Source organism: Macaca thibetana, chromosome 17 (assembly GCF_024542745.1).
Source record: "Macaca thibetana thibetana isolate TM-01 chromosome 17, ASM2454274v1, whole genome shotgun sequence".
Lineage (NCBI taxonomy): Eukaryota > Metazoa > Chordata > Mammalia > Primates > Cercopithecidae > Macaca > Macaca thibetana.
The window spans coordinates 4867679-4883301 of record NC_065594.1 but is presented as its reverse complement, the minus strand read 5'-3'; the positions used below and the strand labels follow the sequence as shown (position 1 = coordinate 4883301).

Sequence of the window (15623 nt, the reverse complement as noted above, 5' to 3'; positions counted from 1 at the left end):
TAAAAGTATTTAATTCACTATATTTGGTCAATTTTATTTTGCACCAACTTTTCCTACTCTGAGTTTTCCACCAATGTCTTCTATACATTGAATTAGTGGTCTGCTTCCCAGTTCCTCTAAATACTCCTAGGATCTGGTATACGAGCCATTAGATTGTCCTTTAACACCAAGGGCAAGTTTTATTTCCTTAATTCTAAACATCTTGACCAAATCTACTCTAAATTTAACGTGCTTTTCTTAAATAATGGGATTTACAAAATGAGAATTAGAAGTTCCTTAAAGGTAGATATTTGTTGATTCAAGGACTGCTCAGAACTGGATTTTTCTTCCTACTTCATTGGTTTCTGTAACACTGGGTTTTCGAAATTCAGTTAAAACCTGTGATTTGTTGCCTGAGAGAAAGAGAAAAATCGTTTAGACTGTATTATGACAATAGTTAATACTTATTGCATCTTACAGGAACATATTTAAGCACCTTACATATGCTAACCAATTTTAATCTTCACAGTCAACCTATAAGATGGATTCTTATCTTCATTTTACTAACGAGGCACAAAGATGTTAAATAACTTGCCTAACTGGAGCCACCAAGTGATAAAGCTGAGATTCTAACCCTAGTAGCATGGTTGCAAGGCCTATGTGGAGAACGATCAGCAGGGAGGGCCACTGAAGCAACCCTTTTCCCACTGCATTATTTAATTAATAAACATTAATAGAATCCAGTTAAACAGTAAGCAAAAACAAACCCACACTAAAACAAGACAGGGCTCCTGTCCTGGGATTACACAGCCTAATATGGGAGACAAAGATACCACCAAATAATACAAATATAACTAGGTAAGCCTGTATTAGAAGGTCCAAAGTCCAACCAGAGTGAAGAGGTACAAACTAACTTTGTCCAGGGGAGTTAGAGAAAGGTGAGGAAAGATGATGCTGAAGGGCTAACATTGACTCCATACAAAGGAAACAGCCCCTGGTGTGAAAGAGCATAGTGTTCGGGAACGGCCTTGGTGTGGGACGGTGTCAGAAGGGACTGGCAAAAGTAGAGGCCGGACTCTGAGGGGCTTTTTATGTTATGAAAGAGTTTGAAATAAAGAGTACCAATGAGTATGGGCTTGACAGGATCCTGTTTGTGAAGATAACTGTAGGAACTCTGATGATGAACAACGGGAGACAAAAGAAAGCAGGGACACCAAGTAGGAAACTGCTTTAACAATCGACGTAAGAGGCAAAAAGAAGCAAATTAAATTATCTGTAATTTATTTCTCTTTTAGACATATAAGCCATATTTGGTCCCAGAACCATGGTCTGCACCATCTAAAGCAGCATGGTGTAACAGAAATATAATGCGAGTCACATATATAACTTTAAATTTTATACTAGCCAGGTGTGATGGTGTGCGCCTGTAATCCTAGCTACTTGGGAGGTTAAGATGGAAAGATTACTTGATCCCAGGAGTTCAAGACCAGCCTGGGCAACATAACAAGACCCCCCATCTCAAAAATAATAATAATAATAATAAAAATAATACATTTTATACTAAACACATTAAAACAAGTAAACAAACATTTTGAAATATATTTAACTCAATATATTTCAACATGTCAATACAAATCCTTAACAAAGTATTTTGCATCTTTCATACTGTCTTCAAAATCCAGTGTGAATTTTATACCTAAAGAATTTTCCATTTGAATGCTAAATTTCCTTTGAAACTTAATTTGCATTTAGATTTTATAAATTTTACTATTGAAAATGTAGACTCATGTACTCAAGTTTTTCCAAACACACTTAAATGTTGCCCGATATTTGAATGGTGTGTCAGTTTTTAAATTTTAATTGATAAAAATTAAAGTTAAAAGTTCAGTTCCTCAATCACGCCTACCATATTTCAGTGCTCAGGAGCCCCACATGGCCAGTGGTTACCACTGTGGACAGTGCAGACTGCACTGCTTCTCAGCCAAGGGAGAACGACTTGCCAGCCACTCCCTTGTTGGATTATAATAGATATCCACAAAATGTGTATTATCAGGATCTAAAAAGGAAGAATCTCTCGTTCTAAACCAACTGCAAGTAAAACACCGTATAGAGGAGTAGAAATTCTTGACACCTGAAGAAGCAAATGCGCAGCACATTATTGTTTTTGGTTAAGTTACTAAAAAAGAAAAGAATATTGTTCTTTAGATTAATCCTTGTTTGGCTAAGAGAAAATGTAAACAATGATTTGAAAGAATTGTTATTAATGCACCTATAAAAACATCTACAAAAACAAGCTCTATTGTGGAACTTTAACTCATAAGGCCTTCTGTTTAAAACTGTATATGGAGTAGACTCCTAAAACACAGCCCCACTACAAAACACCTGAAAATAATGAGGGCAATTTTTAAAAAACATCTTTTAAATGCATAGCTGAATTAGCAATAAAGTAAATTCTTGGAAGCCAAAAATGAAGTGAAAGTGTGAGAACGATGGAGCACTGAGACTTGTGGCTGCTAACAAAGACACTGAGGTTATAACCCTGCTCAGGAGGCAAGCCGAGGCCCAGCAGCCTGTGGAGATGGGCTTACTGTACCCTGGGTAAATTCTCCCCTTCTTCCTTAGCAGTATGGGTTTTAGCTGAGTGCAGGATATCTAGCAAAAGACATTCCCCAGACCTGCTTGCAGCGATGTGACTAGGTGCTGGCCAATGTGGTATGAGTAGAAGTATGCACCTGCTGGCTCATCCTCCTGAAAGGAAAGGTATTCTCTTCACTCATTCCTTCTTCCCCTAAGCTGGAATGCAAATACAGGTTGAGAATCCCTAACTTGAAATGTTCCAAAATCTGAAACTTGAGTGCCAACATGAAGCCACAAATGGAAGATTCCACATCTGACCTCATGTGAAGGGTCAGTCAATACTTTATTTGACACACAACATGATTTAAAATAGTGTATAACATTACCCCCAGGCTATGTGTATAAAAAACATAAATGAATTTCATGTTTAAACTTGGGTCCCATCCCCAAGATGTCATTACATATATATGAAAATATTCCAGGTCGGGAGTGGTAGTTCATGTCTGTAATCCCAGCATTTTGGGAGGCCGAGGCGGGTGGATCACTTGAGGTCAGGAGTTCGAGACCAGCCTGGCCAACATGGTGAAACCCTGTCTCTACTAAAAATACAAAAATTAGCTGGGTGTGGTGGCAGATGCCTGTAATCCCAGCTACTCAGGAAGCTGAGGTAGGAGAATCACTTGAACCCGGGAGGCAGAGGTTGCAGTGAGCAAGATTGCGCCACTGCACTCCAGCCTGGGTAACAGAGTGAGACTCTGTCACCAAAAAAACAAACAAACAAACAACAACAACAAAAATATATATATATATTCTAAAATCTGAAACACACTTCTTGTCCCAAGCATTTGAGATAAGGGATACAAACTTCCTCTGGAGGGTGAAGTATTAGTTGCTTTTTATTTCGAACCCCTTTATGTTGTTCAAATTTAACATTTTAAATTAAATACATGGTTCTTTAAACTTGTAAATACTTCACAAAATATAAACCATATTCATACTTATTCCTCAAAGCCACGTATTTTCTTGATTCCCTCGGGCCAAATTAATCTCCTCATACACTCGAGAATTTTTCTTGTATCCTTATAACTTAAGAAAGCCCACTTTATATCAATTTATGTAAAGTTAAAAGCCTGCATAGACTGTACATAGACTGCCTGGGTTTGAATTCTGGCCCATTCGCTTGCTAGTTGAGTGGTGACTATTATTTAACAACTGTGCCTGTTTTCTCACCTGTAAAAAAAAAAAAAAAGGAACAACAGTACCCAGCTCACAGGATTGAGGACTAAATGAGTTAATGTATGGCAACTCATAAGAGTAGATCCTGGCCCCTACTTAGCACTGTTAGCTATTATTGAGTATAGACAATATCCTACCCATATTTGTATTCCTAAATTCCCAGCAGTGGAGCACACAAATTATTAAGTAATGTTTACTGAATTAAACTGACTTGCTACCAGGGGGATTAAAAGAGGGGTGGTGATGACAAGAAAGTTCTCCCCAAGTTAATTCTGCAGCACACTTGTCAGCAATGAAACCTTTGTGAGCCTGGTAGGTTTTTTGTTTCTATTAGCTGACAGACTAGGTAGAAAAAACAAATGCATTCTATTGAATGAATGTGAAAAATCAATTTTTCCATTAATCCCTACTCTCTCCTATGTATGTTGCGGTCTCTCATTCTTGCCTGTTTCCATGGTTCTCTTGAGGTTTTTTTTTTTTTTTTTTTGAGACGGAGTCTCGCTCTGTCACCCAGGCTGGAGTGCAGTGGCGAGATCTTGGCTCACTGCAAGCTCCGCCTCCCGGGTTCACGCCATTCTCCTGCCTCAGCCTCCCGAGTAGCTGGGATCACAGGCACCGCCACCACGCTAGGCTAAATTTTTTTGTATTTTTAGTAGAGACTGGGTTTCCCTGTGTTAGCCAGGATGGTCTCGATCTCCTGACCTCGTGATCCGCCCGCCTCGGCCTCCCAAAGTGCTGGGATTCCAGGCCTGAGCCCCCGCGCCCGGCCAGGTTCTCTTGAGCTTTTTCTAAATGGCCTGTTGAAGTTTATCCATACCAGCAAGTCTCACTTGGTCTGGAAATGTGAGAGGGAGTCATACAAGCCTTCCAGGAAAGGTTTTCTTGTTAAACTTCTGACAGTTCATAAAATTCAAATAGTCAACATTGCTCTGCTTACCTTTTCCAAGGTGGACATAACCCCCCACCGCCCCTATGGCCCAGCTGCTGGGATGACGCTTTTCTCCATAAACCTCTTCATAGGGAACCAGCAGGAAAAGGTCAAAGATGGACTGCACAAGTCCAGCTCTTGCTTCTTTATAACACTCTTTACACCACAGATATTCTTCCCTCTCCTTTTAAATCACATAGACCTAGGTACTTGCCTTACTTTGCCCTATATGGTCTATTACATACTTGTAGTTTCCCCCATATGAACTGTGTAATCACATTACCTTCAGTGCCTTTGTTAGTCATGAAAATCAGCATGCTATTCCTGTATCAGAGACAGGCAGTAAAATACTGTGCTTTGGAATTAAACAGATCTGGGTTTAAAACCCAGACCTATGACTTAGCTATGCGACCTCAAATAAGTTCCTTAACGTTAGCCTCAGTTCCTTCATCTATAAATTGGGTATTTCTGCTTTATACGGTAATATTCAGACTAAACAAGGTCAAGTATATAAAGTGCCGAGAGTGGTACCCAGGACAGACTAAGCACCCAATAAATGAGAATGTGATGTAAGAGGCAAAGAGGACTTTGTGCAGGAGATTTAAGTTAGGTATGCCAGCTCAGACTCCCCAGGACACTGGCTCATGTTAGCAAGGCCCAGAATCCTGTGACTGAACAAGCCTGTCTTGGTGTGTGCTTTAAAAAGTGTGGCAAAGTCAGCTTTATTCACAGAAAAGGTAGGACACTAATTCGGATTTACTATATGATCATCAGAAAGGACAGGTAAATTAACTGGTTGTAATAATGAAAATGACCTCATACCTACTACGGGATAAAAATTTGCGCTCAAATAAAATCAAGATGGTTAGTAAAAATAAACAAGAATCTAATAAAAAGTTTGCTAAAAGAATAAAAGACCCAAGAAATGCATATATCATGCTGTGCTTATTGTTGTCAATTTCCCCCAGGACATATTATTTTGTGTAAATCCAATAAAAATCTCAGTAGAATTTTTTGAAGAAAAATCAAAATAAAGTACAGACTACAGTTCATCTTAAAGACTAAGTGTCCTAGATTAGCCTCCCCACACAAAAACAAACAAAAAGGGTAAGACAGAGCAGCTTCCCATCAGGTATACAAATAAAGCATCTGGCTACAATGATTAATGCAGTGGGGTATTGGTGCAGGAACAGCTAATGCTTCTCAAGTGTCAGGGCTTACACTACCCAAATGCTTTAGATTATTAATACAAACCACCCATGTATATTATCCTCATTTTCCAGACGATAAAGCTGAACTCTAGAAAGGTTATGTAACTTGCTTAAGATCACACATGGTCAAGGCAGGATTCTGAACACAGCTGACTAGACATACCTCTCAGGAAAAATATTAATACCTATTATCTACAGAGGTCCTCCAAATCATTAAGAAAAAACCCTAATTTCATATAAAAATTGTCAAAGGACATAATAAGCAATTACACTCACATACAAATAGCTGGTACACGTTAAAAAGTTTGACCTCACAGACTTAGGATTACAATTAACTAGGATCACAAAGAATACTAGGAAATGGATATACATGCTGGTAGGAGTACATATTTGTATAGCATTTTGGGAAGGCAATGTGACATTAAAAAACACAACTTATGACTTTTCAGCAATTTCTTTCCAGGATCAACCCTAAAGAAACTGAAATAGTCAAATGAACCTAACCATCCATCAACAGAGAATAGTTGGTGTGGTGTTTTTGTGTGTATGTGTGTGTACACGATGGAATACCACACAGCCACTAAACGGAATGAATTGACTGGGCATGGTGGCTCACACCTGTAACCTCAGCACTTTGGGAGGCTGAGGCAGGCAGATCACCTGAGATCAGGAGTTCCAGACCAGGCTGGCCAACATGGTAAAACCCCATCTCTACTAAAAATACAAAACTTAGCCAGGCGTAATCATGCCTGTAATCCCAGCTACTCGGGAGGCTCAGGGAGAACTGCTCGAACCCAGGAGGCAGAGGTCGCAGTAAGCTGAGATGGCATCAGCCTGGGCGACAAAAGTGAAACTCCATCTCAAAAAAAAAAAAAGAATTAATGGCATTCGCAGCCTGGATGGGATTGGAGACTATTATTCTAAGAGAAGAAACTCAGGAATGGAAAACCAATCTCTAAGTGGGAGCTAAGCCATGAGGATACAAAGGCATTAAGAATGATACAATGGACTATGGGAACTTAGAGGGGAAGGGGTGGGAAGAGGGTGAAGGGTAAAAGGCTACAAATTGGGTTCAGTGTATACTGCTCAGGTGATGGGTGCACCAAAATCTCACAAATCACCACTAAAGAACTTACTCATGTAACCAAATACCACCTGTTCCCCAAAAACCTATGGAAATAAAAAAATTTAAAATAAGAATTACATTTCCTAAAAAAACACAAAACAGAATAGTTGGAACAGATCATTGTACACCCATTCTATGGGACAGTATGTAAAAAGTAAATCTATATGGACACAGAACAATGCTGATGATGTACCAATAGAAGGGAAGAAGAACAAGTCCAGAACACAGACTTTTTAACCCATTTGTTAAAAAAGTAAAAAGAGGGATCTAAGAGAATAAAATGTGATTTAAAAAAAAAAATCAGAATATAAAAGAAAAAGAAAAGAGAAGTAACATTTATATACTCTTTAAGACACATTTAAAAGGGTCTACAAGGATACATATCAAACCATTAGAGTGCACACTAGGAAATGGAGGGGAATTAGGGCCTCAAAGTTCAAGGGGATTTTTCCTTTACTCAATATTCTTCTTTGTAACTAAAAATGTTCACGGTTTTTGTCATTTTGAGAAGACAAAAGCAAGTGAGAAATAATTTACCATTTTATGTTCACTCTTCTGTTTAAAAAAGAGCAAGATATATAAACCAATGAAGGGAATACACTAAAACCCAACCGGAGAAGAAAAGAGCAATAATAAAATTACATATTAAGAACAGCTACTGACACCTATAAAGAATCAAAGCAACTGACACAATAAATTTTATTGTTTCCATAATAATAGGCTCTGGACAAAGACAATGGAGACAATGACAACACATTTAAACTCCTATAACAAATTAATCTTACAAATTTCCAGTGGCTCAACATATTAAAATGCAAAATATATAAAGAAAAAAACAAGAAATATAAATATTCAGATTTCTGCAGTACAATGAAATGTCTTTTAAAAAAAGTTTATTGTAATTGTGTATGTAATTCTGACAGTAATTCAAAACACAAAATCACACCTTTTCCCTAACTTCCCACGATCTGGATCTGGGAATTGCAATATTACAGAAATATGCAAAAATAAGCTTACTGCTCAGAGATAAATAATTTTCCTTATTTCAATGCATCAATGCACAAAAATTTCAATTCAAAAAAGCCAATCACTGCTATATGCAGATAAATAAAACAGATTTGACAACACTTTTACAATCAAACCCAACATTATACAAAAAATGTGTGTGCGTGAGCACGTACATGTGCGTGTATGCAATGCCTATTTTAGAAAAAAGGTGTCTTGATGAAAATGATTTTGAAAATAGTCACTGACACACATTATATACAAAACCTTTTATATAAAAAATTAAACTATTTTCAATGAAATTCCATGTTCACATCCTATCTGAAAACTGTAATTGAATCATAAATAGGTCTACTAATGGTTTCTCTCTGAAATCATGGCTAAGGCAGTTCTCTTTCCAAGGGTTTTCTTTTATATCCACCTGACGTCACTAATACTAATACTAATGTAGTCAAATACACAGATGCAACCTGACATGCCTATGCATTATTACCTGGAGCTCTGTTCACTGTTATAATGGGAGAATTTACAGTTGCTACAAAGAATAATTTTCTTGTTTAAAATATACTGGTTTCTCTATTCCAAATTAAGCACTTACTTAAGACATTAAGAGGCTGAGAAGCCACTCCATTTGGTGTCAATATCAATAGCCCTATAAGAAAGAACTCTGTATTGGAATAGCTAGAAAAGGTCTCACTAAAGTGAGAACTTTAGTGCATCCTTCACCTGCATAGAATCAGTTTGGCTAATAGCTCTTTGCCCCAGAACACCAGTCTGGAGTTCAAATATGCTCCTGAAAGTTCATCTCAGGTAAGAAAAAAACATCTCACAGAAGCAAATAAGGACACACAGGATAATAAAATTGTTAAAATCTGTTTGATGAGTCTTACAGCATTCCTCATTTGGAGGGGCTGCTACAGGTTAAGGTGGAAACAAAAATGGAAAAGGCCGGGGCAATAAAGTTGAGTTGGCCAAGTATTTACGCCAGTAACCATTTCAATAAGTCTTTAAGCAAACAACTGCAATGACCTGGTACCTCTAGCTCATCATTCTACAAGCACTGAGGATATGAAGCTTTAAAGGTGAAAACTTGAATACCCTTAGAAAAGGGGAACAGTCTGAGGCAAAAGTTGTAGGCCTGTAAATATATATTTTATTTTCATTTTTTTGAAGACAGAGTTCTGCTCTTATTGTCCAGGCTGGAGTGCAGTGGTGCGATCTCAGCTCACTGCAACCTCCACCTCCCGGGTTCAAGCGATTCTCGTGCCTCAGCCTCCTGAGTAGCTGGGATTATAGGCGCCTGCCACTATGCCTGGCTAATTTTTGTATTTTTAGTAGAGATGGGGTTTCACCATGTTAGTCAGGCTGGTCTCGAACTCCTGACCTCAGGTGATCCACCTGCCTCGGCCTCCCAAAATGCTGGGATTACAGGCGTGAGCCACCATACCCGGCGTAAATATATATTCTATATGCACACATAACTGTGTGTATTATTCTGTATATATTTACATACATATTCACAAGATGCCCTGCAGTGTAATTCAAAAGGCCTTTATCAAGGAACAAATTGATTCTAGTATAGGCCCTAGAGTTCACACCATCTGTATAAGAAACAAATGTGCATGTATTCACATAATGTAAACCTCATCAACAAAAACACTAGGTTAAATAGTATTAGGTTAATGGTTTCTAACCATTATCAATCACTGATGTAATGAGAACATTTCTTACACTGAGAATCAAACTAAAAAGGAAACACAACTGGACTTTAAATTCACAAGAAAAAAGATGTTCAGTATGGCAAACATGAAGAAAGTTCAAATTCCAGAGTAGGGAAAAATATCAAAATTTTATAAATCTCCTGGGATGCAATTTAATTACTGCATCATTAGAAAAATAGACTCATAGAATGAACGGTGCTGTTATGGATTCTCTCAACACATCAACCCATGTTTATCTTTTTCCTCTTTTGTTTCCAGCTGGAGGTTTCTTCAACTGAAGGAGTTGTCCTCCTGTTCCAAAACCTGCAGAGGCAGGATTGGACACCCCAAAAGTCAAACCAGCTGATGCCGTGATGCCAGGATTGCTGAAGTTAAACCCAGATGTACTTGAGCTGCCAAAGCCTTATGTTTAGGGAAAAAAATATTCATATCAGAAGTTGAATTCCAAAATCAAATATAAAAACAGGGAGGAGCAGTAAATTTCTATCTAAAAGAATACATAATCTGTAAGAAATGCAAGTATCTTAAAGCCCTAAATTTCTCACATGAAATTTTAACAGGAAAATTTAGCTAACAACTAAGTGGCACCTTGAAAGAGAGTTTAGTGATGCAGGCCAAAAGAGAAACCTTAGCACAAATAACTAAAATCTATACAAACTTCAAATTGCCAGAAACTTTCCTGTTAATTAAATATGTCAAGGTGCCTTCCTCCTTAGCCCCAACAACATTTTATCCACATGTAGAAGAGGGACATTCACATATCTGGACCTACCCTTGCTATCCCATGCACTCCAGGAAAGCGTCAACCCACAATATTCAAGACAATGAACAACAAAAAAGCAGTACTCACTGTTTTGATTTTATAAGAGCTTTTGCAAAATTAAGATCTAGTAGTACTACTGCTAGTTAACTAATACAATATTTTGATTATAATCCTGATAACATGGAATCCTATTATTATCTTCCTCCACTGGAACTGCTGATTTTAAACACTACTTATATTAAGTGGAACTTCCTTTAAATTCTCTAAATTTAAACACATCTTTCACAGTATTATGTCATTATATTAGATATGGTATTTGTCCCTAAGCACTGCACATTAAAACAAGCCATATTTACCAATATAAATGCAAAAGTAGATGAAATTTGGAATTTCTCATAAGAAGAGTCAAAAAAATTATACCTATTTCAAAAATGAACAAGGAACTAAATTAATAATAAAGATTTGGTATTCTCAAAACCAGAGGGACTCTGGAATAGAAATCATTCTCCAGGATGAATTATGACAAGAAACTTGGTTAAACTTTCACAATGATGGGTTCCTTTTTGCAATAATGAAGAAAATGACTTAACCACGAAGTTAGTCACTAGGGTTCAAATGAATCTCTACTTAATTAGAAGATATAATTAATTATTAAATCAAACTAAGAAGTCTTGTTAGAAATATTTTACAAACCTGCCCTTTAGTTTATGAGAGAGATAAAGTAAAATGATTAGTTAGGCTTGCATACTTCATCCAGGGGGTAAAAACTGAATCAGGGAGGGAACTTTTTGGGTTACTGGAAATAACAACACATACTTTTAAATTAAATAATTTACACCTTTAAATTTGCCTGAAATCCAGGCAGAAACACACAAACCTGCACTAAGACTTCCTGAGGGTTTATTTGTTGTTCCAAATCCAAATGTGGAGGCCCCTGTGGTGCTGCATCCAAAACCAGAGCTAGTTCCAAATCCTAGTGGAAGGGTAATAGAAAAATATACAATGGCACATAAAACACAGGTTAAAGGATACGGACAAGTACAACCGAAAATCATCAGAGGTCTAATAGATACAGTGTTGAAAAACATGGCCTTATTAAGGAAATCTGCTTACTCCTTTGCATGAGACTTTCAGAAGAACCAGACTAATTCTGAAATAAAACGTTTACATCTATTTAGACTATGTTTGTGACCCAATTTTTAAAGAACAAGGCCATAAAAAAGAAAGTATTAGGATTTTCTCTTTTAAATGTGCTAGAAAATTTTACCCACCATTCAAGTATGATTTTAGTCAGTTATAAACATTTCCACTTTAGGGGTATTTCATTTCACAAATAAAGGACTAAATACATTAATAAGCATGACATGCACAACAATGTACACACTAAATACTACAAGGTTATTTTACTCTGCTCTTTCCCAATTTTAGTTAATTAAGAATCTGTACCACTGAAAAACTGCATAACTATAGTCAAACCTTTAAATCTACTCAGTTTAACAGCAGATTCCTGCCATACTACCAGCCAGTGTAACAGTGAAAAATTGGTGGTGAGAAGATCATGGTTTTTCTCTTAACAATACTATCTTAATCATTTAAAAAAGGAAGGATTTTTCATCACACAAAGGTCATGACATTCTCAGTACGTGAAGACTAGTTTCCACTCTCTAAGAGCCAGGTGCTCTACAAATAAAGTTCAAATGCTTTTTCGGTTACTTTGCAATAGCTTAGCTAAAATACTGAGTGTGACAGCATCATTGCCTCTAACAATAAGAAATGTGATGGCAAATTAATTCTAGATTATAGGAATTATGCTATCTGCCATGATTCTAATAATTCCTAATTTAGAACAGTCTATATTAAACAACCATACTAGCTTATAGGTCTCCTGTCATATTTTAGTGGAAATAAGGGCAACTTATTCATTACATTATAATGTACCTGTGAAAATACAACCAACTTTCAGTTATCCATATCAAAGAATTGTGAATGTATTTGTATTTAGCATGATGTTTTTGCAGAGGACTTACCTTACTAAACTTATGAAAGTATTATTAAAATAAGCTTAATTGCTTATGTAAACAAGTATGTATATAGGCAAATTTGCCAAATGTGCTTAGAAATGGACATGAGTTTAGCTGTTCAATTCATAATAATTTCCCTAAGTACTCATTTTCAGAAAAAAGAAGATACTGATTAGGAGAATGTATATCATCCAGAAGTAGTTCAGACTCCAAACTAACATTAAGACTATTAATTTTAAGATTTTTAATTAAGATGATTAAAACTAAAGAATTCTCAAGTTCATGTGTCAGCATATTGCTCTGAAAACATGAACATGCCTACCTCTTAATTTTAATACTTTATATTTACTATTCACAGAAGATGGAATGATACTAAATCTAATATTAGAAAGCAGTAATTATGTTTGAGAATCGTTTTTGCCAGATGGAACCTTAACTTCCAAAACAGCAGCAGATCCTCTTAGAAATTTTTTTTTTACAGGCTAGTATCAATTCAAATATATAATAGTTCAATGAAATATGAGAAAAGTTAAAGTGTACCTCCAAGGTTTGAAGAACCTAAGCCACTTGATTGCAAGCCAGTGCCAATGCCTGAGCCGAATGGCGTTCCAAAACTAACTCCCAGAGATGGCTGTGGCCCTGGTATAAAAAAAAAAAAAATGGGGGGGAAAAAAAAACAAATTTGCCTTACTCTTTCAAGATTAAAGATTCTTTATGAAATTATTTTTAAAATGAACAGTGATTACTTTTAACTGATTCCATTTGTTAAAACTTAGTTTTCAGGATGTCTCTCCAGCCTAACTATCCAATTGATATATCTAAAAATTAAAAAAAAGATTTTAAAAAAATTAACCTGTTCAGAACTAGACAATTAAAAGAGGCTTACCGCAATGAAAGATGCATGTTAGTTTAACCTACTAAATAATTTGAAATCTTTAATGTATCATAAATTATAGTTCCTTGAGATTTACTTCTAGAATTATTTTAGATCTCCTCACTTGTTTCTGATAAAACTAGTTGGTATAATCAGTAAGCGGTTTTTAATTTTTTTTAATCAAGTTCCTTAGTGTTAGAGTCAAGTCTCAACTGATGAAGAGAGACTGACACTAACATGGCAAAACTATCATGTTATTTCATAAGAGTAAGTACCCAAAAAACTAGGCATGATTTCTCATATGAAATATAAATGATATATACAATAAGTAGATAAAAAACAAGACAATGTTTTATTTTATTAAATTTATTGTTCATTGTAAAGCAAATCAATTACACAGTAACATGACAATTCCAACTTGTTCACAAAAAGTGATAATTGAGTTCTATTCTTAAGCTCTGCTACATTACACCACTTATCACCTGATTAAATAAGGTAATGAACATTTACAAAGGCACCGCTGTGTACCTTGACAGATTCAATACATTCAAGATTTCAATTCAGAAGTTTCTTTCCAACGTTTTGGAAAATGTACTCAGAAGCAGAACGATTAGTCATCCTTTTCCCACTTGTTACTTTAAAGATTTTGGCTGAGTTTGTTTGGCAAGAATAGCATCAAACTTACTAGCCTCTCTTTTAAACTACTATTTTTTTTTAAACTAAGCAGAATACAAAAATCTAAAAATCTCTCATTTGGATAAATAATTTATGAAAATTATTCAATAAACTTCATAGTACAATCTTCAGTTTTGTCTTTTTCAAGCACAGTGATCAGTGCATCTCAAAGTTGAGGGAACTGTCAAAGTAATACACACATTAAAATTTAAATTTTTAAAGAAATCAAAGCCTTCAAGTTGTCCAATGAAGAATGAGGTTTGTATATTAAAAAGGTAGTGTAAAATTATAAAGCATTTAAAGAAAAACAACCGAGGAACTACATTTTGCTACACTGGGACAGAAACTGGACTTTTCAAATAGCTTCTACCCAGAAAATAAACAATAACTAATAGCAGCCAGAATTCTTACACTACTATTAAAAAAATAATTTAACATTTTACATCCAGTTTGAGATCAATTTGAGAATAAAATACCTGCCTAGCAGCTCTTTTGTAAAATGTTACTATAGGAAAAAGAAACCAAGCATATTATTATACTTTCTGATTCCTAACAAAAAACATAAAAAAACACATGTCCAGTTTAACATTGAGAGACTTGTGTGTCACAGGTTAAGAGGAGGCACTGCTGGTGGAAGACCCTAAAGAATAATGCACACCACAGCCCTCAGCCTTGTAAGTCATAAGAGTTACTCAAATAGCATGCTTTTTGTTGTGTGTGGGTCTATTGTTAAGAGCAACAGAACATAAGATTTTTCTAATCATCAATATTCATAATATAGATAATCAAGAACTATCTAATGATGACAAGACTTTTCATTGCACATCAGATACATGACATTTTTAGTTTTGTACCTTCACACAAATTCTGAAGGCAACATCATTTAAAAAACTCGTAGGCAAATGTATAACATTTTTTAATAGTAAAAACTCATGATAAATATCTCCCATGCCAAAGTACTAGCATATATTACACTCTGGCCACCATATGTATTAGTTTCACTATTAGAAAGCAGAGTCTAAATCCTTCAGGCAAAAGTTACGTAAACAATTCAAGAAGTCTGCTTTGAAATCTGAACTGTCATTCAATGAGAGGTTCTTATTTCCATAAATAAAATTAAGTTAGTAGTGATATATATCAATGACTGGCCAAAGTGAAATCTTCATGTAGAGTAACATTTTACAAAAGTTACCATATAATATATTCACACACAACAAAACCAGGTTTAGCACTGTAATTCATATTTTCCAGAGTAAATTCTACTTTCTTAAAAGTAAAACTGCATTAACAGAAAAAGGACTAAAGTGCTAAAAATATTTTATAATTTTCCATGATCACCCAAAATGCCTAATGTAATTAGTATGGTTATTTCTAAGTCACATTTTAAAATAATTTTTCTTTAAAAAACCTAAAATGCCTTTTCCCCAGTTTGAAAAGTTTTACTCTTACTGATTCAATGGGGAATGTTCCTTTGGTTATTAAATACAACAAAATCACAAAACCACAA

At 35.6% G+C, this 15623-nt stretch overlaps 1 protein-coding gene across 3 annotated transcripts in view; it reads right to left on the bottom strand.

The window, feature by feature from the left end:
- NUP58 (nucleoporin 58) overlaps positions 1–15623 on the bottom strand; it is a 50355-nt gene continuing 34732 nt past the window's right edge. For 2 of the 3 annotated variants that reach the window (XM_050766865.1, XM_050766866.1), the window contains 3 exons: positions 13108–13206; positions 11424–11519; positions 7743–10185 (listed from right to left, as the gene is read on the bottom strand). In XM_050766865.1, the coding sequence (XP_050622822.1) occupies positions 10016–10185; positions 11424–11519; positions 13108–13206 (365 nt within the window). In that variant the 3' untranslated portion in view covers positions 7743–10015. Of the gene's footprint in view, positions 393–7742; positions 10186–11423; positions 11520–13107; positions 13207–15623 lie in introns of those variants that run through there. The other variant, XM_050766867.1, reaches the window with a different exon arrangement.